The following is a 23,848-nucleotide window of genomic DNA, read 5'->3' on the forward strand; positions in this document are numbered from 1 at the left end:
AAATTTTCTCTGTTTCCAATCGTTTGGGAAATATATCGTCGCAACAGGCTATGCGGAATATCGTGTATATTCCAATGAATTCGGAACAGAAGTTTTTGAATTTGTATTTAAAGAAAGACGCGTCTTGTACGTTACTTTCAGCACAGTTTCGTCTTGTTTTTGGTACCAGATATACTTGCACCGCTTTTCGCTACCACTGCTCGTACTCGTCGCGTTTCAATGGATGCCAAGACAAAAGTTATTTTTCTTTTCCAGCGAAACATCACTCTGTTCGTGTTCTTTTAGCATTTGCAAGATCTTTCTTTTTTCTCCTTTTTGTTTCCTTTTTTTTTTTTTTCTGTTTCACGAAAGGGGACTTTACACAGGAGAAGAGACGAGACGAAGAGTCGTTGAAATTCGCGTTTTCAGACGCAATCGGATCGCACGGAAGCCTCTTTGGTCGTGCGATTCTTGTCTGGAAAATGACGTGGAGTGGATGGAAACGACGAATCACCACGAAATATTCCATCTGGCTGACAGTTCGCAATGAAACCGATGATTCTTCGTCAATTTGTGGTTCCATCAGTTTGAAAGCTTTCAGACCTTTCTCTCCGCCGCGTACAATCTCTGCTTTCTCTCGGTTCCACGAATAACGAAACTGACTGCGAGCTTTTCGCTCTTTCGAAACTGGAAATTTCGTCGCCAGTTTCGTAACTTACACGTCGCAACTAGCATCTTATCGATCGCTTAGAGCGCAAATATCGCCTGTCCACTTCTCGCCTTCTCCAGTTTCAAAAATTCACTGCCACTTTATAATCCGACAAACGCTTTCCCCATTGTCTCTGACTTTGCCACTGCTATCGTGAAATTTGTTGCGAGTGGTGCATTTTTCCGTACGATAAAGCGACAAAGGTGGAGCACTGGAAAATATGGAACGCTTCTCGAAAATATCTCCATATACGCTGGATACAAATTCACCAACTGCGTATAAATGTGATTTTTATACAACACACGTACATATAAACAGTCGAGAAGCATTTGTTGCGTGCGAGAAGTGAAACTTGGCCAAAAGTGGACGTAGAATATTTACACGTCGTAAGCCGTCGATGTGAACGCAACTCCACCGCAAGTGCTCTCTCGTGCTACTCGAAATTATCCAAAAAGTTGCAAGTAGCTCGCGCTATTAACGAATTACACGGTGCAGAATTTTTGAAAGGCGCGTTAAAAATTTTCAAGACGGCGAGCAATTCGATCTCAGCCGGCATGGAAAGTTAAACCGGGAATTTTCGCCCGGCAGGAACGCACGCTCGCCGTGAATTTCTCATCGATCATCGCCGACGTCGGGACGAGAAACGAGGCTTTTCCAGCATTCCGCGTTGCTTGTTCGAACACGCGTAGTCCGTAAGATGGAATCCTTCGAGCACGTCGACTTTTCTTCGCCGAATAGCAACTTCGACTTTTGACTTATTGCGCGAACCTTATCGTACACTCGTGACGAATCAAAAGCACGCGGTGAAAAGACAGACGGTGAATTATTTACTCGTCCGGTCGATCCGACTGGCAACTTTTATTTCTTTTTTTCTGTTTTCTAACTTTTTGCTAACTCGTTTAACGAGCACAGGATCCTCTGCTATCGGATACACAGGTACGCGAAGTGAAACTGGAAAGATCGAACGCAAATCTCGAGCTACGATTTTCACAATCTGCTTGGCGTACACGTTCGTCCAGGTCAGAAGGTATTTTTGAGAAAAATGCCTCTCAGCGTTCGACGATCGGGCATCGATTTCGTCCTGCGTCACAATGTACAAACACCGTTACGGTTTTTTTATTTCATACGCGCACAGATGAACTGTGTTTGCACTAGCTGCCAGCAATTGCTTGATGATGGAGCGAAAGTTACAGATACGCCGTTTTCACTCAACATGGCAATATCGTACGAACGATCCGACTGCTCCAACCGACTTGTCATCCGACAGGCTCGTACAAACCGAACCTGGCTGATCGAGTCGCAATGAGCAAGAGCGTAATTGATCGACAGGAGTTTATTACAGGTGTGAAAGTAACTAGAAAATGTAAAATGAAACGTTTTCATAAGACGCTGCGTTCTCGAGAGAAATAAATTGGAAAATGAGTGGCGCGCCTGCGCTAAACCACCTCTGGACCAAACAGATGCAAATTTCATTTTCTCGAGAACGAAGCCTTAAGGGGAAAAATTGTATCTCACATTTTTCGCTCATTTTCCCGCCTACAATAGTCTCCCGTTGCTCGTTTACCTGCACCTGAACCTTATAATTAGCTAAATTTAAATATACCTGACAAACGTTCGAGCTGTCGATTTCAGCTGTTTTTGATCGAAAGAATTTTATTTCATATTTTTGACTTGCCTTTTCACGCGGAATCCACTCACGTAACGCTCTGTATACACGCGGGTAGTCGAAGTTTCTCATCGTCTAAATATTAGGTTGTCCGAAATGTTTCTTTCGTTTTATAAGGAAATAATAGTTATAATTATTATTACAATTATATATCATTATAGTTATAGTTATATATACAATAGATATAATTATAATTATTTTATAAGGAAACAATAGAAATGTTTTTTGTTTTGTTATTGAATTATGCACGAATGTAATAATAGAAATAGAACGAAATGGATCACACATAATTCGATAAAATAATACAAACCAGAGATTGTTGCTCATCTATCATCACCTTATGAAACGAAGGGAACTTTTCGGACAACCTAATACTTCCGAAGGCAACCGCGTAATCGAGCGATCGATATTTTTCAAGCGCTTTTCCCATTTCTATGTATTTTTTCTTTTGTTTTTTCTTTTTTTTTTTCGGTTAACCGGTTAAATTTGCGCCAACGATTGCAGGATGTGAGCAAAAATGAAAACGTAGCGCGTCAATCTTGCGGCTGTTTTTCCGCGCGCAGTCGGCTCCCATTGAAAATTCCTGTTTCAATTTTAATTCGTCCGCACGGCCGACGATGTTTGTAACGTCCGCCAGTCTGATTGCTGTCAATATTAACCTACTTATGTTTGCGCGGGCGTCATCCGTTTCGCGAAATCTCCGCTCTAATAATCGATCAGAATCCGACTCGTCCCTGGTGACACGCGGAAATGCCCGAAATTTCAGAACACCGCTGATGGCGATTCGATTTCCTCCCTTGTGAATTTTCCAAAGCGAAATTCCGATATCGGCGCAACGCGAAGATATCGGCGAAAATTCGAAAAAGTTTGCCGACGTTCGCCAAGTGAAACGTTTGAAATTGTTTACGGCCGAAGAGAATTTTTGTGCAGAAATTATACGTACGAGAGAATCGTAGTATTTCTTTATCTTAATTTCACTTAAAGTTGCTCGCAACTATACACACGCTCATTTTTCTATTACCTGTATCTGCTACCTAATTTTCGTTTCGATCAATTTATAAATGACACACGTGTGATACACACGTACAAGTAATTGCATTATGATAAATTACATTACAGGTATTACTTTATTCGTAATTATCACGCGTTAATATATCCTCATAAAATAGAACTCTTTTGAATAATCTATTCTTATGCGATCGCATAACAAGAAAGAACTATCAGAAATAATTAATTGACACTATTGAGATATGTGTAATTTTGTGTGCTACACTGGAGTAGTCAATGCAAGCCAAAATCCTTAGAACAATAGTAAACGCCCCATGGTACGTTAGAAACGAGGACATACGGAAAGACCTCGGAATACCAACGGTCAAGGAGGAGATTACCAGATTCGCAACAAGATACAGAGCAAGAATAGAAACGCACCCGAACCAGCTGGCAGCTGAAACGTGCAACACAACAAATATCGCAAGAAGACTAAAAAGGAAACACCCAATAGACCTCATAAAAGATATAACTTAGAAAAAACGAAGCTGGCACCCCGCTGGGGGTAGCCGCCCACATGCTATATTTATTTTTTATTTATTTTTTTTTTTCTTTTCTTCACCAATAAGATATAACACTTTACCAAATGTCCATAAGAACAAATTGTAAAATACCCAAAATAAAATAAAAAAAAAAAAAAAAAACACTGGATTAGCCGCGTAGTAGTGACACACGTATACGAGTATAAGTGTGTTGGAGTATATGCGAGCACAGAGTTTCGTAAAACAGACGAATGCAACTGTCCATTGATAATGTGATAAAGAAGATGGCGAGACAAAGAGAGCGCTGAGACGCGTGCAAATATGTATCGACGAATATCTTGTAAATCACATATCGAATAAATGTGAAACTATTTTAATATCAATTCTAGGTGCAATGTAAGTGTTCCCATACATTTATTTCGGCGATTAAGGTGCACAATTCTCGGCAGAATTAATAGCCGATCGAAAGAAACATAGAAACGTACAGCAGAAAAATTGGGATGGTGATAATAGCGTGGTTAATTCTCCATTTCCCATAGTTCGCGAAATGTTTGTTTTTCTTGCTTCTATTACAAATCCGAAATACTTTTTACTACGTCTCGTTACGTGTATTTCAACGCGTCGTAAAAATAATATTTACAAAGGAAATTCACTAACCTAATTTCATTGGTATGACGAATTCAATGACGAAACTTGAAAAAGGCGAGAAGTTTGTGAGTCGTGCGAAGACGAGATCGTTTCTACCGCCCATCATCGATCAGCGATAATTCAATCGCGTAGAAGATACGAGCGATTCGTCGAGATACTCGTCGAGTAAATCTACGCAAACGAACGAACGTGGATAACCGTTCACGCGTCGATTAACGTATCAAGCGAAACTGTAGTCGTTATTTGACTGGCGGCGTATCAAATCTAAATTAGTACCGGCCGTCTACCACGGTTTCATGGAAGTTAACGAAGTGAGTAATTCGCTAGCATTACTATAATTCCGTGGAATTTACGGGCTTCTGGTCGTAATGTAAATGCATCATTAATTCACAGACCAGCGTATTAGCCGAATTTCAAACTTCCGATAGAGACGACCGGTACAAGGTAAAGTTCAATTTGTTCGTACCGACTGCTCGTTCGTGAAAATCGTTTCAGTTCTATCGAACGCTTTTCGCGTCTATCTCAAACTTTATTCCTCGATCGTGATCGCATCGAACACGATATCGTTCGTGATTTTAAATCGTAAAAGGCGTAACAAGACCTCTGTTTCTTTGCGCAATCGGTATTTCCACAGTTGTATCGCTCGTCGATGGTGTCACGAAGTACCATAAGAGGTCAGGTCTATCCTGTATCGCGTCTATGATAAACTGACCGTTACCGATAACCGTTGACAAAATAACAGACGAATGGATCGACTGTCGATAGACCGATGTAAATACTACCACGGACGATCGGTACAGACCAATGAACTAAGAAAAGAATAAACGTGACGTTGACCAGTTAGTTGTTTGTGGCGAGTATAGTCGTCGTGCAGAAGTGGAAATATTTTGTATCTTGTATACTCGTTGTCGCTTACTTTTTGTCACACGTTTTAGGTACACGCTTTTCGAAGAGGTCGCAACAGCTAGCTGGTCAAATGAAATTTTGTATCTCGGGTTCTGAAATATCCATAGATGGAAATACCGACCTGGAAAAGAAGCCGAGTGTTTCTTACGCCCTCTGCGAGTTGCTACGACGAACGAAAAATATATCTCGAACCACTCGTCGTCGATGATTCGGACGAAAGAAATTTGTACGATATTTCGATTTATAATAATTACAAGCTTTCGTCCGATTCCTCTACAAGATTTTGCATTATTCAAGGCTCGTTATTTCACAACGAATCTGTAAATTTTTGCTACCTCACTTTTCCAATCGTATATTATAATTGCGTTCAATAATTAATTATCGAACACATCGATCTATCGCTTGTCACCTTACCGGTCCCTCGGCCGCGTATCATTTGCCTAAGTGGTTACGAATCGAAAGTGGACGTCATCGTAATGACGTTTCGCGGAATTGACGGGACGAAATTGGTAGAAAATGGAATTAAAGGCCGCCGATAAAATCAACGCGACGTACAAACGAGTTAGATCTTATCGCGAATCGACATCTTCGTTCCTTCGTTAGTTCTGGCTCGCTTTGCTCAGTTTTCTACGAGCGTCGAACAAGTTGAAGAAGTTATATACGGAATATTCGTGACGAGTGTCGAAGAAATTTAACATCGACGTAATAAGATGAAGATTAAGTGTCACGGTACCCGCGGATGGTACAAGAAAAAGCTAAAGAGTACGCGTTTACGATATTATTTCATTGTAATTTCGATTTATGGTAAAGTAGTTGCAACTTCACGCAACACAGTCGATTATTACAACATTACACATAGTATTTCTATTTTTTCCCACAGAGTGAACACGTTACTATTTCATTGCTTCTTTATTCCTTCGTATAAAAATTCACATACTGTCGATATTACCATGGCTTTCTCCTTCAGCCAATTTCGTCGTTATTCCTCTACCTTTCTTCTTGTTTGTCGATTCTATTACATCGTTCGCGTTGTTTCATCCCTCGTCATTTCGAATTCATTTTCCCAACGATTCCCCACGGTAGAGTGCTCTCCATCTCACATGGAACATAAATTACTATAGCCAATATATCAGCACTACGTATTACATCATATTTATGTTCCTTCGAAAATAAGATAATAAATCGTACGAAACGTTACACACGATAACACGGATCGCGTTACATTCTTTTCTCCGTACGCTGCAGAATATTACGGATGAAGCAGATTTTGCGCTTAATATCTCGCGTTTTTACTGGCAACTAAGTGATTGCGGGTTTTGTCAATACCACCTAATGACAAAGTCCGCAATCATTTACTTGCCAACCCAATACCATCGATGTAGAGGTGCTACGTAAAATAGCGATTTGCACGCTTTCGATAGTTCGCCGTGTGAATATCTAGACGTCGTTGAAATACCGAGATACGAATATAGAAATTCGATATAGAATTCGATAATATAGAATAGAAAAATTCCAACTACGCGGAAATTTGTTTCCTCCTCTAACACTTAACGCTCCAAGTGCGCCTCTCAAGCACTGTAGATGAAGCCGATCAATATGCATCAACATATTGTTTCCTGAGAAAATCGTTGAAACGATGGGAGAAATTGATCTTTTGGCAGCTAGAAACAAGCGTAATAAACGTTTATATACCTCACAAGATTTCTCAGGAAATATGTTTGTCAAATTAGTGGTAAGTCAGCTCGTAACTTTCGGAATAACAATGTGTATGGCAGGAAACACATAAGGAACAACGTTTAGATGGGAAACTCCATATAATAAATCAGTTGCCGAAAGGGAAAAAAAGTGTGTTGTTTGTTCATCAAAAGAAAGCAACGCGGTAAAAAACAAACAATTTTCTACTGTGAAAACGCAAACTCGGTTTGCATCACAGTGAATGTTTTAAAAAATTCCACGCGTTACTCAATTGTAATTAACACCTTGACTGCCACACCGAAATCACACGTTTCGCTGAGGACGCCACGGGAACATTTTTATTATTCAAAGCATATAATGGCAAAGTAATAATAAATTGACGATGTAAGACAACATTCTTCCCCGATGCACCGTTTATCTCATTGCTGGTCACGGGTGACCACCGTGGCGCCTGGGTAACAGTTGATAGCGACATATTGTAACGAGGCTCCGTTTATTTCAACAAACCATTCGCGTTCGTTGTTTCTTTGTAAGCAAAACGTGCAGAATGTATCGTTGAACCGTGTAGAAGATATTAGTAAACGGTATTTGCTCATTCTCCTTATAATAGTAAGGTATGTTCACACTTGTAACTTCAATTATACGATTATAAAGCAGCGTTTACGATTATTTTCTAGGCTGTGTTTATAATAATATTCGTAGATTACCCCTCAAAGATATGGACGCAAACACAGTGCACCGTTAGATGCAAGATTTGTTCTCATTTTTTTTTATCGACGTTCTAATAAAAATGTTTAATCGTTCAATGGGGCACTTTTTATTTCAAAGTATCTTCTATTCATCGGTTATATTCAAAATTCCCTAATTGCCAATTTTCATTCAATTTTTACAATTGTAAGAAGTTGAGGAGCTTCGGTCACCAATGACCATCACCGTGGCGTCACACGAGAACGTGGCAGTCAAAGTGTTAGTATAAATATTGTAATCAAAATTCTATTACTTCTGAGACGAATAAAGATCGTTTCGAATGACTTTAAAATTATTATTTATACGTGATTGTAGCGTAGAGGATGGTTGTGCGGTTTGTTGTTTGAATAACGAGATAACTCGCTGTTGAAACCGTCAAGTGTATTTTAAAGTAATAAATAAATAAATAGCGACAATATTCGCTGACAGTAGCTACAGGATTTACATACATAATACATACAAATATATACAGTGTTCGCTACAGTAGCATTTAAAATCTGACACTTAAAAACTTGCAAGTCCAAGTATGATGAGACTAAGTTGGAGTTTCCGGTCGAAATTTGCAATTAAAAGTCGGAGCGTTAAGGGTTAAATATCATAATATTTATCATAATATATGTGTAACGTATCTAGCATATTTCATGTATTTTTGTCTATGTAAATTTTCTATAAATATTCACGTTATAATTAAAATATTCGCTTGTTTCGATGCAGATAGTCGACTGAATATCGCACATGGTATAAAGCGATTTTTTCGTGATTATTGCGAGAACACAGGGTTGCACGGTTTTCGATACATCGTTACAGGCGAGACAGCATGTCATAAAATAGTTTGGCTCATGGTAAGAGGAACACTCTTGTCCACGTTTCTTATCGTCTTGGATAATTTCGATGAAAAATACAAAACTTTCTTTCATTCGTTTAACGCGTAGGTCTGCTTGGCAGCGATCATCTTCTGCGTGATGCTGATGTTACGTCTGTGGCAATATTATTCGAACAATCCTACGGTGACGATAATAGACACGTCGAACCCCATAAGGGACTTACATTTTCCAGGTATCACGATATGCAACAACAACAAAGTTTATAAACCTCATGCTGATAAAATCGCGCAGAAATTGTAAGTAAATCGTAGTTCATAGCTACTTGTACGTTAACAAATGTGTCTTAAATCGCTCTCACGAAATGCTTTAAAATTTTTAATATCCTTGAGATCGTAGATTGTGTTGTATAATTTGTTGCACAAATTTTCAGAACTTAGCGTCAGAAGGTACGTGTTACAAATTTCCACAGTACATAGCGCTTGATCTAATTTGTTTTTCTCGGTATCTTTTAGCAAATAGAAAATGATGTTACATTTAATATGAATTTAATCTTAAGATAATTGAAACGGACACTCGTTGAAAAGCGAAGTTTATTGCGTAGGACTTTGATACCTACGCGAACAGAAATAATATTCTATTCGAGTAAGATAGAGTAATTTACAAATGTGATGTTGCAACTTTATACAGAACTTGCAAGGATCTATGAATACACGTAAAAGTGAACTCATCGTAACGCATTAATAATACCGACACCTTGTCACATTCTTTTTCAAAACATTAATAACGAAATGTTCGCGATTCGATAACATCTTCCCCGATAATACCATATCGCCCCTAACATCGTTATTATTATTTATTTATTTATTGTCGCATCGATTGATAGTCACGAGCTACTACAATTACATTACGCAAGATAGCATTTTTCACACGAAATTAATTGATACTTAGGTGCGACGAGGAAACGTTACGTCGCGTGTCTCCTATCAAATTATAGCGTTGTCGAAGCGTTTGTAAATAAAAGCTCGTCATCGCCTTAGTATCGTACGAATCCTGACATTTTTTGATCTACAAAAGTATCTTATATTCATTAACACTACAACTATCACACACAGTCAAATTGACTGGTTTTACAATTTTATTTTAAAATTCCCACTTTATGTTATATTTTGTCCCGCAATGATGTAACGACTTTCGCAACGACAACTAAAAAAATAATATAATGAATTTTCTTTTCTTTTTATATATTCAAACTGAAAATAATTTTGCATCAAGGCTACTTATTATTGTCAAAGTGTAAAAGGGCGCTGCAATCTGTTTATCGAACCCCAATTAACCAGTTTTCTCGTTTTGTACAACTTCCCACACGTTTTTCAAATTTTTACCGCGTATCATTCGATGTGACGATATCGGTTATTAGAAAAATCCCGGACCGATCGCTAGATCGCTAAATGCTAACGCTAGAAATACCACAACAGTCAAGATGACAGGTTCTACAATTTTATAAATGTGTCAGCCCTCGTTTAGGGATCATGGTCCCAGATGGATTAACAACGTTGAAGTTGAGGTTGACTAACCAAAGAACGAGGATGAATTTTGTGGATGAATTTGTAATAGAAAAGTATATTGAAATAACTAAAGGTATAAGTACAAGTATAATGTATAAGTTTATGCTGATTCAAATTCTTACTCTCTTAGTGTTACTGGGCAATGGAACGATAGGGAGCACGTTCATATATTTATAGCAAAAGGACATTACCAAAAGAGTTAAGCTTATAGCTTGGGCTAGAGGGTACAGGGAACATAAATAGAAATCTGTTTATTAGTTCCTTCGTTCCTAGACCTTGCAACCCAAAACATAATGACTGATGGAAGAACGAGTGGATGAATTTGTAGTAGAAAAGTATATTGAAATAACTAAAGGTATAAGTACAAGTATAATGTATAAGTTTATGCTGATTCAAATCCTTACTCTCTTAGTGTTACTGGGCAATGGAACGATAGGGAGCACGTTCATATATTTATAGCAAAAGGACATTACCAAAAAGGTTAAGCTTGTAGCTTGGGCTAAAGGCTACAGGGAACATAAATAGAAATCTGTTTATTAGTTCCTTCGTTCCTAGACCTTGCAACCCAAAACATAATGTATACTCGATACAATACTATGCGCCGCTTCTTATTTAGAATATTTCTGAGTAATAGCAGTCTCCAGGTCACGGGTATACATAAATAAAGATGTAGAGTTTCCCTTCAAGTAGTTACTTCAACAAATAATACCAAAAATGTACTACACGACATGGAATTGCTTCTGTAGTAAAGTAATGAATCAATAAATATCAAAATATTCTATCATTACGTATTTTTTAAAGACCAGTGATTTTCAGTGGTTTTGGTAGAAATAGCTTCGTTCAACTATCGGCAGCTCTAGCGTTAATCTACGCACTTAACGTCGTTCGTAGTTCTATCTCTACTGTGTTCTTTCTATCGGTAGCTTCGAAATATGGCGCAAGTGAACAAATTAAAGATCTTATTTTATCCAAATTCTATCCCAAGGATTTTCGTGAGTTGAACGTTTCAATTTTCTTAACTGCTTTTAAAAGTACATTAATGACGATAATTGTATCGGTATGTAAATAATTTCGCAACGTAAAGCGCGTTTTTAGTTTCTTCGATAAGTGCGATATACACGAAATCCGATAGACATATACAGAGTGTTCGGAAAGGTCGAGGACAAACTTGTACTGCGTGTTAATAAGGTGAAGTGGATAAAAAAGTTGATACAAACTCAACGACGATTTATCTAACAGTTACGAGCGAGCAAAAACTGTTATCGTTTCGACAGTTGTAATAAATATTCGCAATTTCTTTCCCCTGCAAGAATGCAGTCTTCCATTCGTCCAACTCTTTCAAATATTCCCATTCTTGTATTTTTTACCGCTAAACTCACTTTGCACACATTTCCAAAAGCTGTTCCGTCGTTTCTATCGCATTTTCATAAACCGACTGTTACGCGAACCCATAAAAAAGGTCCGCGGAAGTTAGATCTGATGACCCGGAAGGCCAACTAATTGCTCGTTAAAAATTATCTGTGTGCATCCGTAAAACGAGTCGAAAGAACAAATTGTCTAGAAATCTTCGAACCCTCGTCGTTCTTCCACCAAGAATTTCCGAACATAAATTCATACGAAGCTTTCTTTACTTGCTGCTTTATTCTACTGGCTCATTGCAGACGCTCCAACCTAAACATTAAAGTAGAGAGTAAAATAATGCTATACAAAGCCGTATTAAAAGCTGTTTGGTTCTATGAGATCCAACTATGGGGAACAGCGAGTAATTCCAACATAGAAATTCTCCAATGATTCCAATCAAAAACTCTAAGGTCCTTAATTGATGCACCTTGGTATGTTACCAACGAAACGATACATCGCGACCTTAAGATACCCACGGTCAAAGAAGAAATATCCAAGTTCAGAAACAGATATAATATAAGAGTTAACAACCACCAAAACCCATTAGTTACCCAATTACTGGACACGACGGATCAGATCCGCAGACTAAAAGGACAATACCCCTTAGATCGAAGCATTAGATTCAACTAGAATGAAACATACCGTAAACTCTTATAATCCAAGTTACAGTACCACGTGAAAATAATTTACTTAAAATTCTGTATGAGAATTGATTGTAAATAGTCTACCAAATAAAAAAAAAAAAACTTGCTCCTTCCTCTTATTAACGCGCATCGTAAATTTCCTGTTGACCTTTTCGGACACCGCGTACATGGACTGCATGATGTTCGCCGAACATATTTCACACGTAGTACACGCACACGTCCAATAAACGAAACGGAGCAATCAAGCTGCCAGATATATATTTCTGAGAAACAATTTCTCTCAATAGGCTGAATTATGGATTCGATAGTGACATGAGCAACAAATTGTTCTCTTCGCTGATGAAACTGATACGACCGGACAAAATTGAGATCGATAACGCAACCGCGTCTTGGGCCCTCGACATCCTCGGTTACACGGTCGAGAGACTTATGCTCGAGGTGAATAACGTTGTTCTTACGTTCTGACAAATCTGTAGAGGACTTGTGTAGAGGATGTTTGATCGTGAGATTTATTACACTATATATTTATTAGAATATATTTCAAATAATTAAATAAATTAGTACACAGACGATATTCGCTGAGACGCTCGTACAGTGTATAAATCGCAAAATAAGTTTGCTGATAAATATTCGATAGGTAACTGGTTGATAACTCCAGATAACTACTGGATAACTCAACTCTTTTCCGTTGCGTCTGTTTATTTATGCGGGGGAGAGTCGGAAAATTCAAATTCGTCTTTGTTCGACGGTCGCACGTAGCGGCGACATTATTTTTCCCGGAGTTTATTTATTATTACATTACGTGCTTCTTAAAGATAAGAAGCAACGACATGATTCGAATTGTCCTCTACTCGTGTGCCTCAAAAAAATAATCGTCCGGGTTACTTTGCTCGCGGAGAAGATACGCTCGCTCGTTCTTTTTTCCTTTTTTCTTTCTTTTGTTTAAACGAAAGAGAGAGATACAAAGCGACGAAGAACAAGCAGGGAAAAGCAGAAAATATAAATATAAGAATATATTTTCTCATTTATCTCGTTAAATCGATTCTGGATGGATAGATAAGTTCATGGAAGAATTATATTAATTATGCTTGTTCCTCGAAAATTTATGAATGTTTGTCTCTTCTCGTTTTTCCCGTCGTGTTTCCATCGAACGAGAATTTCATATTCTCCCAGCCCTTTTACCGCCTCAACAAACACGATAATCTTTACTTTGTTGCAGTTGATGCATCCTTGTAACTTGTTGCTAGTGAGATGCGGCTGGTTGGGACAACTTTACGACTGTAGTAAAATTTTCAAAACCGTCAGGTCGAACGAAGGCTTCTGTTGCGGCTTCAATTATCATTTTGTCGGCGATTACAGGTAAATTCGAAAATCCGACAGTTTCTGCCGATATCGAAACTGCGCTCTTTATAATCCTACGTCTAATTGACACAAGCTTCTGGTAAAAAGTATAGAACATAGCTGATATGTTCGGAAATCTAAAAAAAAAAGAAGAAGTTTCATCGAAACGTCCTTTCCGACCTTCTATTTATTTCGTTTCGATATTCTGAATTATTCGATTAATTTTCCCTATCAGAAATTTCTTATTCTCATCGCTGGTATAAACATAGAAATTTAACGTTGCGTCTTCGATTGCTTCTAGCGACGAATATTCTTGGTTAATGAACATCACGATGGACTCCGAAGATCTAGACGTATTAAGTTCGAATAATTCTTTCCCGGGCGTTGACAATATACTGGTAATAGTCTGCAATGATTAATACGTAAACGTATCGCCTGATAATTACTCGGCAAATGTTCACGAGCTACACGGTGAAAGGATTAATGAAGAGGTTAAACACACGAACCTTCTGCTTCAGCACGTGCCTGGAACAGGACGTGATATTGGCTTGGCGGTGGCGTTGAACATCGACGCTGACAATTACAAAAGTTCGGTGAGGCAATTTGTAGGTGCGACGGTTTTGATCCACGATCCGTTAGATTACCCGGATATCGGTGCACAATCCGCCTCTCTGCAACCGGGCCACGTAATGTCGATGACGCTGACCGGCACGAAATTAGAAAGCTCCAAGGATATTCAGAATATACCTCTGTCCAAAAGGATGTGCTTGTTCGATGGCGAGGTACGCGAGGCAATTGATCAAAAAAATCTATCGGTAGATCGTTAACGTTTATCGTATTTTAGCACTTACCTTTTTATTTTACCTATTTATATATCGTACCGCTTAATACTAAATAGTATAATAAAAATATAATATAATAGTATAATAAAAATAAAAAAAGTAAAAAATAGTAAAATTTAGTATAGTAAAGTAAAAAGCGAATATATTAAATTGCAACCACTGTTTCTCGTTTATTTATTTATCTCGGAAATTTGTCTTTATTTCTCTTTGGGAATTGATAACGAAAATGATGCGATCGCGAGTAGCGGCGAGAGACGAAAGGAACTTTGTACGGGAAACGTGGAAAGAGAAAGAGAAATATTTTCTATATTTTTAAGTATATTTGAAATATCATATAATAAATATATGAAACAAAGTATAGATATATTTGCACTTTGTGATTGTACGTGTACGTAGCGTGATATCGTGGTTTTTAAATTGATAATCGTCGCAGGGAAGCTTTTTCTAAGAATTAGTATTAAAACTATTTGCCAAGTAACGTTATCTCTCTGAGGGAGAAATAACATTTTATATTTTCTGCTTTGAACTTTGCGTGAATATTTCCCGTCGAATTTTCCCAGCGTTTAATGAGATCGCCGTGTTAGACTTTCTTGAACGCCGCTGCTATTAACGTTATCGAAACAAAAATAAGAACTTCGAAAACCAGGGCCGGCGTGACCTTTGCGGGACCCGAATACACATTCAAATCCTGCACTTAAATTTCACAACGAGGAATTACTTATTTACAAATGCTGTTATATATTATATATTTTTGTAAGCTTTTTAAGTTTTTTAAACAAATCCAAGTAATATTTTTTCGCATCCATAATTCTCTTTCGAGGGGTAAAAAATTCAACGAAAGTACAAAATCTGTAATCGTGTATGACTTTTGCAAAAAACTATCGATGTAGTTTAATTTCTCTAAAAAGTACGTTTCTCTGAAAGCGCCTGGATTCTTTTGTCTAAAGTAGTTTCCAGGATACGAGAACTTTATAGAGTTACACTGAACTTTGACGAAGTTTTCCTTTAACCTGAACCTTTAAACCGAATCATCGTTACTAAAAAAATGTCTAGCATCTGTCAATGGTATCGTCATTCTGTAAAAAGTCAATCAAAATCGGTGTTTTTTAATTGGGTAATTTTCATAAACCGCGGAGCCTCTCAAAACGTGGCGAACCTGCTTTGCGCCGGCCCTATCAAAGACTGTTGTGTAACAAGAAAATAAAAGAAAGTCCACGAACGTACGTACTGGACATATTTCATAGACATTGTTAGTTATATAATAAATGCAATTGTGAGATAAAAATTGTATTAACAAGCTGAAGAGAATACTAAAATTCTCGTTAACTAGAATCGAAGAAATTTCTCGTAATATACGTGAAATACGTGAAATAGATAATTTTTAATAATTTTTCTTTATGAAACGTTTAATTTAATTTAATATGTGTGTATAGAATTTTTAAAACTTTGTACCACTCCAATGTAATTTATAAGACAATTATTATAGAAAGAAATTTCTCTTCTTATTTTTAGATAGCCGGGGAACGAAGATATAGTTATCAAACGTGCATTTCGGAATGCTTACAACAGAAAATTTATGGTTCCTGCGGATGTTTACCCTTTTTCTTTCCAGACCAGCGTGAGTAATTTTTAGACGTAACTTTTGTTAAAGCCATCGATTATTAATAATTTCATCCAATTTTAAGCGCTAGAACGCAGAATCGCAGAACGAAAAGTTGAATTTCATAGATCGTACCTTTCGCCGAGTAATATTTCAATGTTACACGCTCGAGTATCAAAAATTCAAAGTTATATGTCGATAAAGATGCAAATTGGCGGGAAACCTTTTCAGCAAACTTTCTCGTACGACCAACAGCTCAAAAGAAATTTAATTTATGATATACATAATTCATCGTGATACATAATTCATGATATAAAAATTAAAAAATTCATCGAGGATAGAGCACAAAGTGAATAGCAAAATATCAACCTCATAAATCAAGTTCTCTTTACAAAAATTATATCCTTTGTTCGTTTACTCTTTTTTAATAGATCCGAACGTTCGTACTTGTTATTTGACCGACGTGGATTGCATCTTGTCCCGTAGAAGTAAGTTCGTTAAACACCTTCTTCTCTGTGATTTATAATTTCATTTAACTTACGATTTACTTTTCTATTATCTGTTAGTATCGAATTAAGAAACTCGAACGAAAGTACGAGACGTATCCAGAAAATAAGTTCCGAACTGCTATCAAGAAAAGGCAGAAATTAATTTTCAAAACCTCAGAAAACCTTTCGTAGCATTCCGCGTGGTTTAGGGTGTGTGCAACTATGTTGGCTTCGAAAGCACGAAATTTCCTGTTGTATTTTTCTAAAGCTCGATGTGTGTGAAATACTGCGGTAAAAGAATATTTTGAAATTCTAGAAAGACGCGCGAATTGTACGAATACGTCTGCCACTGAACACGAGTGCGTTCTTTTATTTCGATGAAAGATCAATTAAAAATTATAAACGCGTTTTTCTCGAAACTAGTTTTTTCCACTTTGCGTCTGGTAGATCTCCGAAACTTATCCGATTAACTTGAAACTTTTGTTTCCACGTAACATTATCTACGTTGTAGCGTATGATTTTCTCGATATCTTAATCCATTTTTTTTCTTCTTTTATTTCTTTTAATAGATGTTAATTAAAGTTGTTTTTCCAGAGAAAAATAAAATTTTATTCTTAAGAAGACGCTATTTTCGTGTTTTTTAAAGTCAGAAAAAAGTCGTACGCTACATCGAGGATAATCTGTTAATAATATTTTGCTTTCTACCATCCAGTCACGTTCGCCGCTGGGTACAAGTAAACGAGGTCCCGCAGACGATGTCCTACCTCTCCGTCATTTTGTAATTTTACGTAACAAAACAAATACGAATCCAGAGTCAAGATGTTGCTCAAGGTTATCTAACAAAATCTTGCGTTAGAATTTAATCTTGAAGTTCACGTAACAAAAACGATACGAATCCAGAGTTAAGATGTTGCTCAAGGTTATCTAACAAAATCTTGCGTTAGAATTTAATCTTGAAGTTTACGTAACAAAACAAATACGAATCCAGAGTTAAGATGTTGCTCAAGGTAATCTAACAAAATCTTGCGTTAGAATTTAATCTTGAAGTTTACGTAACAAAAAAGATACGAATCCAGAGTCAAGATGTTGCTCAAGGTTATCTAAAAAAATCTTGCGTTAGAATTTAATCTTGAAGTTTACGTAACAAAAAAGATACGAATCCAGAGTCAAGATGTTGCTCAAGGTTATCTAACAAAACCTTGCGTTAGAATTTAATCTTGAAGTTTACGTAACAAAAAAGATACGAATCCAGAGTCAAGATGTTGCTCAAGGTTATCTAACAAAATCTTGCGTTAGAATTTAATCTTGAAGTTTACGTAACAAAAAAGATACGAATCCAGAGTCAAGATGTTGCTCAAGGTTATCTAACAAAATCTTACGTTAGAATTTAATCTTGAAGTTTACGTAACAAAAAAGATACGAATCCAGAGTTAAGATGTTGCTCAAGGTTATCTAACAAAATCTTGCGTTAGAATTTAATCTTGAAGTTTACGTAACAAAAAAGATACGAATCCAGAGTCAAGATGTTGCTCAAGGTTATCTAACAAAATCTTACGTTAGAATTTAATCTTGAAGTTTACGTAACAAAAAAGATACGAATCCAGAGTTAAGATGTTTCTCAAGGTTATCTAACAAAATCTTGCGTTAGAATTTAATCTTGAAGTTTACGTAACAAAAAAGATACGAATCCAGAGTTAAGATGTTGCTCAAGGTTATCTAACAAAATCTTGTGTTAGAATTTAATCTTGAAGTTAAGGTTAGTAACCTTTGGAAGACACAATGTTTGTGTTGAAATAATATTCGGTAATGTTTATTGAACAAGAACTACAGAACCTGACGTATACAAGAATTGTTGATTGTTGGCCAGTTACTCTCAGACTAGACTAGGTAGTGAGTCGTGATCCCTTAAATACTTTGAGCCCCACTCTCTATACAGTCATGAGTATGATCTGTGTAAGTATCCTGTTTAAATGCCTGTGTGGGTGCCTGTGGTGAAATATCGTTGTATTCCAACATCTTGATCCTTTAATTAATACTTGTAGGCGAAAAAAATCCTAGATTTACCTTACCTCTTTAGGCCTGCAGAGTTGCACATCCTTTGAGTTGGCAACTAAGTGATTGCGGATTTTATCATTAGATAGTATCGACAAAATCCGCAATCACTTAGTTGCCAACTCGATACTTTCGTACACAGGTCTTGCCATTATTCAGACACTTGTAACAGTATCTTAGTTTCTGTATCCTCGCATCGTAGGATGATGCCGGCTAGGATGCTACCCATATAATGAGCATAATTTCCGAAATTCCAGACGATGCACAGTGGTCTGTCTGTTAATGATGTAGCAGGGCAATAATCCAAAATCACGACCCATTGAAAATGAATAAATCTTTGTCATACCACAAGCCACCCACTTGCAGATATTGCAACGTCAGCTGGTATGCAACTTTGTATGTGTTTCGTGTAAATGTCTCGCGTTCCTCTCGCCGATCGTTTTGTAATCGATTCTTAAAATGCACCGGTATCAGTTAAATATCACAAGTGCTCGGTTGTATCGTCGGTATTTTTACAAGCAAATGGCAAAGATCGAGTTTCAGCCACGTGTTTCAATTTCCACACGAACGAAATAAAATACGATCGTAAAAATAATTTTTCAATAACTTTCGTTGGAGAAGCTGTAGGATATCCAGACACTCGGTGGAAATTAAAAATTTGTTATGCCGCTTCGTTCTATTTGCTTGGTGGAGGATATGTGCGCGAGTTACAATTGCAAATATTTGCAATTCTACGTAATTGTACAATCTCTTCGTAGTAAGAAGAATCGAACCGAAAATAGGAATTCGGATTTAGAAAAACCATCGGAGATCGAATGGTGAAAGTTTCAAGGATGCTGGAACAATGTCCATGGTGTTTCTCAAACAAATGAGAAATATTTACACCATCTTAATGCAACGCACTCAAATCTTTTTGCAACTGTTTCACCGCCGACTTAAAACGCCCATCAAATGCGCATACAGCCAACTCGTTCGAAATTTCGCAGTTCTTGCTATCTCCTTGTCGGAGACTCATTGTCGTCTCAGTTTCAAAATTTACTGCGATCGACGTGTCGTCGTAAGCTTCGTACGAAATTCGGTTCGAAAATCGGCGGATGAAAAATGGGCGATTCTTCTGGTTACTCTTCGTGGGCAAACGAATGGAAAGCGACGACATTGTGAAAATCGTCTGTTGCCACGAACTTGTTCTCCGACTGTGCGCACCAAATCGTCATCGATCGATGGACGGTCGACCGCTTCGCTGATCGTCGTGCACGTTTTCACGATCGTCGCTAAAATTGCCAACGCGTCTTGTCGTAGAAACACGCGTCACTTGTTCTTCATACGCTTGACGAAGTTGACGATGAATTGCTGCTGGTTTCGCGTTTCTCTTATTCAGAACGCGTCGCACGGGCCGCTCTATTGTTTCGAACGTGTGAAAAACGAACAAATACCCGTAAGCACGATCCGATTGTTTCCAACTGGCAATTACGGCTTGTCAGTGAACAAAGGAAGTTGGCGTGCGTGTGCGCAATTCCGATCGTAGCGTTGCTGCAGCGATATTTGTTAAGGGAACATACTTTGTGGAGCCGGCTCGTACACGAAATTTAGCGATAAGATTGACTGTGTATCGTTATAAAATGAAAATTAACGAACCAATCGATGGCAGAAAATTTTCAAGAAACGAAATTTTCAAAGAATAATTTAATAACGACAACTTTCTTTTCTTTTTTTTTAACAATTTTTACGAAAATATGGAACGAATAGAGATTATTTTTAATCGCTTCGCAACAATTTTGTCATTTTTCAAGTTTAACCTTTTTGTTTCATTTTCTGAGCAGGAAGTTTATCGCTGGTGCAGTCGCATATAAACGATTGCAGTTGCCTTCCTCAGTGTAACGATAAGAGTTACGAAGTGGTCTCTGAATCGGTACAAATGAACGACGTAGGATACGATTCCGAATTGGCGTAAGTCACAATATTTTTTAACCCTGCTGTGCTCATTCTCAACCCAACTGTATTTTTCTCGTGTTAAAATATATCTCATATGTACGTATAATACGATGAAGTTGTTATCGATGCGCGTGATTTCTCATTCCGGTTTGATATTTAAAAGAACTTCTTAGAAGATTAGAAATTTTGCTTAAAAATTTCCTCCTCCTCGTAACAGAAATGCTGCTTTTGTTAACAAGCTTTTGTCAGCGCCAGACTAAGTTAGACATCTTCGAAATGTTTGAAAATGGAAGCTTCTGTCTACAAGGGTTTATCGGGAGAAAATTTGTTCGTTTACAGACGTGGCTTAGACGTCCAGAGTACTTCGTTTCTGTACGCGTATTTTCGAGATGGCACGTACCTCGAGTACCGGAAGCAAACTATCTTAGGATGGGACAGCCTTCTCGGTAAGAGGGACTTTCTCAGAAAGTCATCCACACGTTCTAGATTTTTTTACACTTTCCGATCGTTGGCATAAGTGGCTAATAGGAAAGCACGGCTAGGAGAATAAAGTAAAATTAAGCTGATTTTGTCGCGTAACTAGGCGCGAGTTGGGGAAGTTCAAGAGGAAAAGAAGGGGACGATGAAAAAGTTTGCACGGGAGAATAAGGGAATTTTCTTTGAAAGTTCGCGATTAAGATCGTGATGACCAAGATATATATTTTGAATCGCGTTTATCTATTTATGCGAGAAGGTGAGGTCAGCTTAAAGTAACAGAAAGTAATTTTATCAAGCGTGCTGCGAGCTTCGTGTAATCTTCCACACAATCGTATTTTTCTAGCGTTGAAAAGTTCCCTCATTTTGAAGATAAAATTGCAAAATCATTACGTTGTTCGTTCCAATTTTACATATAAACGTTTAACAGTAAAAGTTAACCGAAAATTAATCGAGAAGCTCTTTCTCCGTTGAACGTAATTAACAAAATTCGATTGTAATGTTAATCTATATACATATATTATATTCGATAATGACACATTATATTTAAACAAATTATTCCATTGTATTATTCGTTCGAGCTGTTATTCAAATTGATATTAAAAGCACGACGTGAATTATGATTTATCACAGCGAAATTAATTATGTTATTGTACTAATCAACAAAATAAATTTCAGCTTCTTTCGGGGGAATCTTCGGACTCTGCCTCGGTGGTTCGGTGATAAGTTTAGTGGAGTTCGTGTATTATTTATTTATAGACATCTTTTCATTCCTTAAAGAGAGAACAGAACAACAGAATCAAGATCTACCACCTGCCTCCAAATTATTCGTTTCTGTGCCCGCAAACATGAACTTGAAGAAATATAGCACGTCGAATTTGAACAAACGCATCTGCCTTGCATGGGACCGACAGCTTTCTCAACGAACTCGGAAAAACTCCGAATTCACGTGCAATATGTATCACGAATAATCGACGATATCGTGTTTAATTGCATATTATCGAAAGTGCGTAGAATTTCTGGGAACTAATTTCCAATTGATTTGCAGTGTCTAATAAAAAGTTTAACGTTTAAGAAGAATTTAATTCAACGATATTTAATTATCTTTTAATATAATCAATCAGATAAATGGCAAAGAGAAGATTAGCTGAACGAACAAGAAATGCCAATACTGTAATTAACTGTATTTGAAATTATAGAAATTTAGATCGTATTAATTAAAATCCTAATTATTACTATTTGAATATTCCTTAAATCTCGTTAAAAGCTACCCGCTTAACCTAATATTATTTTTCTTGACGTTTCACGCTGCAATTATTAAACAACGTTTCAACGACTACAAACTCCAACAAATATTCGTCTTTTACGAATCACCGCCGTTTGTACATTGAAATTCACCCACCTGCGGGGCGACTTTATTTCTGTCTCTCGATGACGCAGGTGGTCGGTACAGAAAAAATTTGAAGGCGTTCTCCGCGATACGAAGGAAATGGTAGCGAAAGAAAATTATGCTGGAATAAAGGTGGGGGCCAACTTGGAAAACGAGGCAAATTAGAATCGCATCCAGCTTGAAGAACCGACTTGAATTGAACGCTGATGAAACGTCGACTTCGCCCACGTTTAATCGCGATTAAACGAACCTTTCTTTTTCACTTCTTAAGAAGAAAAGAATAGTATTTGAGGAAAAGTTCTGTTAACGCGAGATCTTTGTATTTTAGGCTCGTGTAAAACAGCGGTGATTTCAAGACTATAGCGTTTTTACAGAATTAAAGCGACGCTAAATCTCCTGAAGCTTAATGTTAAATTAACAATGAAATTTTATAATCGTAGGATACCTTTTACTCGTACCTTCTGCGGTTTCCATTCCAAGAAATCTAAATTGTTATTTTCTCTACGCTCATATACAGCTTCCTCGTTGCTATTCATAGGAAAATGTAAGGGCTAAGCATCGTTAAACGGAGGAAGTTTGCCAGAACAAGGAAAACCTTCCCCTTTGTCTAAAACCATAATGAACATAGGCGCTTTAATAAGTTACAATGACTCGTACAATATATCTTCTTGAATATTCATTTGTATTTAATATTTGTATAACAAGCTGGCAAATATTGATTAAGTAGAATTTTGCAGTCCTACAGGCGGTAATTCTAATGATAATTTCATTGATTTAATTAGTAATTCTCTGACGTTATAATATCCTTATTGTGATGTTATAATGAAACGAGATTGTTTGGCAAAAGAATTTGATCTTCGATGAACGGCAAAGCTTAACCATGATTAACGACGAAGAAATTTCTTCCTATTGAGTGTAATAGAATGGCCTGATCGATCCGCAACGTGTAATTATAATCAATTAAATTGTTACCCTTTCGATCATTAATCATATAAGTGGTATATCTCTAGAAGTATGTCGCTAGAAGTAAGATACGATAATGAGAAAGATAATGACAATTAAATTTGTTAGTCATTTCTACGTACATCTTTCGATTGGTTTCAAATTTTACCAGTATAATCATGACAGTTCTGTCTCATTACAATGTTGGTAAAATTTTCAAACGTTTCGTGTAACTATTTTATGTAATTTATATTTTATCGACGTAATCGTGATAGTTTTGTCTCGTTGCAATGCTAGCAAAATTTCAACATCTTCTATGTAATATGACACAATATAGCATACGTAAAAATTCTCTATAATAATCGTTCATAATACTATTCTTAGTCACGATACATAGTACGAACTTACAACAAAGTAATTATGCTTCGATAACGTAATCTTTGAGGAGAAGATCATGCACATGAGCGCGTGAAT

The 23,848-nt window shown here is 37.1% G+C and overlaps 1 protein-coding gene across 2 annotated transcripts; it reads left to right on the forward strand.

Annotated features, from left to right (window-relative positions):
- Positions 1-5,930: 5,930 nt before the first annotated feature.
- Positions 5,931-23,736, forward strand: LOC132909302 (pickpocket protein 28-like). 2 transcript variants are annotated; one of them, XM_060964061.1, is made up of 12 exons: positions 5,932-6,199; positions 8,594-8,721; positions 8,812-8,999; positions 12,601-12,751; positions 13,533-13,672; positions 13,956-14,052; positions 14,173-14,436; positions 16,009-16,114; positions 16,528-16,584; positions 20,457-20,583; positions 20,908-21,014; positions 21,721-23,736. In XM_060964061.1, the coding sequence occupies exons 1-12, from the start codon at positions 6,148-6,150 to the stop codon at positions 22,011-22,013; spliced, it is 1,710 nt and encodes a 569-aa protein (XP_060820044.1). In that variant the 5' UTR covers positions 5,932-6,147; the 3' UTR covers positions 22,014-23,736. The 2 variants fall into 2 exon arrangements, with proteins under 2 accessions (XP_060820045.1, XP_060820044.1); XM_060964062.1 differs by lacking the exons at positions 8,594-8,721; positions 8,812-8,999 and having other exon boundaries at positions 5,931-6,199.
- Positions 23,737-23,848: the final 112 nt, after the last annotated feature.

This window comes from Bombus pascuorum, chromosome 7, assembly GCF_905332965.1.
Source record: "Bombus pascuorum chromosome 7, iyBomPasc1.1, whole genome shotgun sequence".
NCBI lineage: Eukaryota > Metazoa > Arthropoda > Insecta > Hymenoptera > Apidae > Bombus > Bombus pascuorum.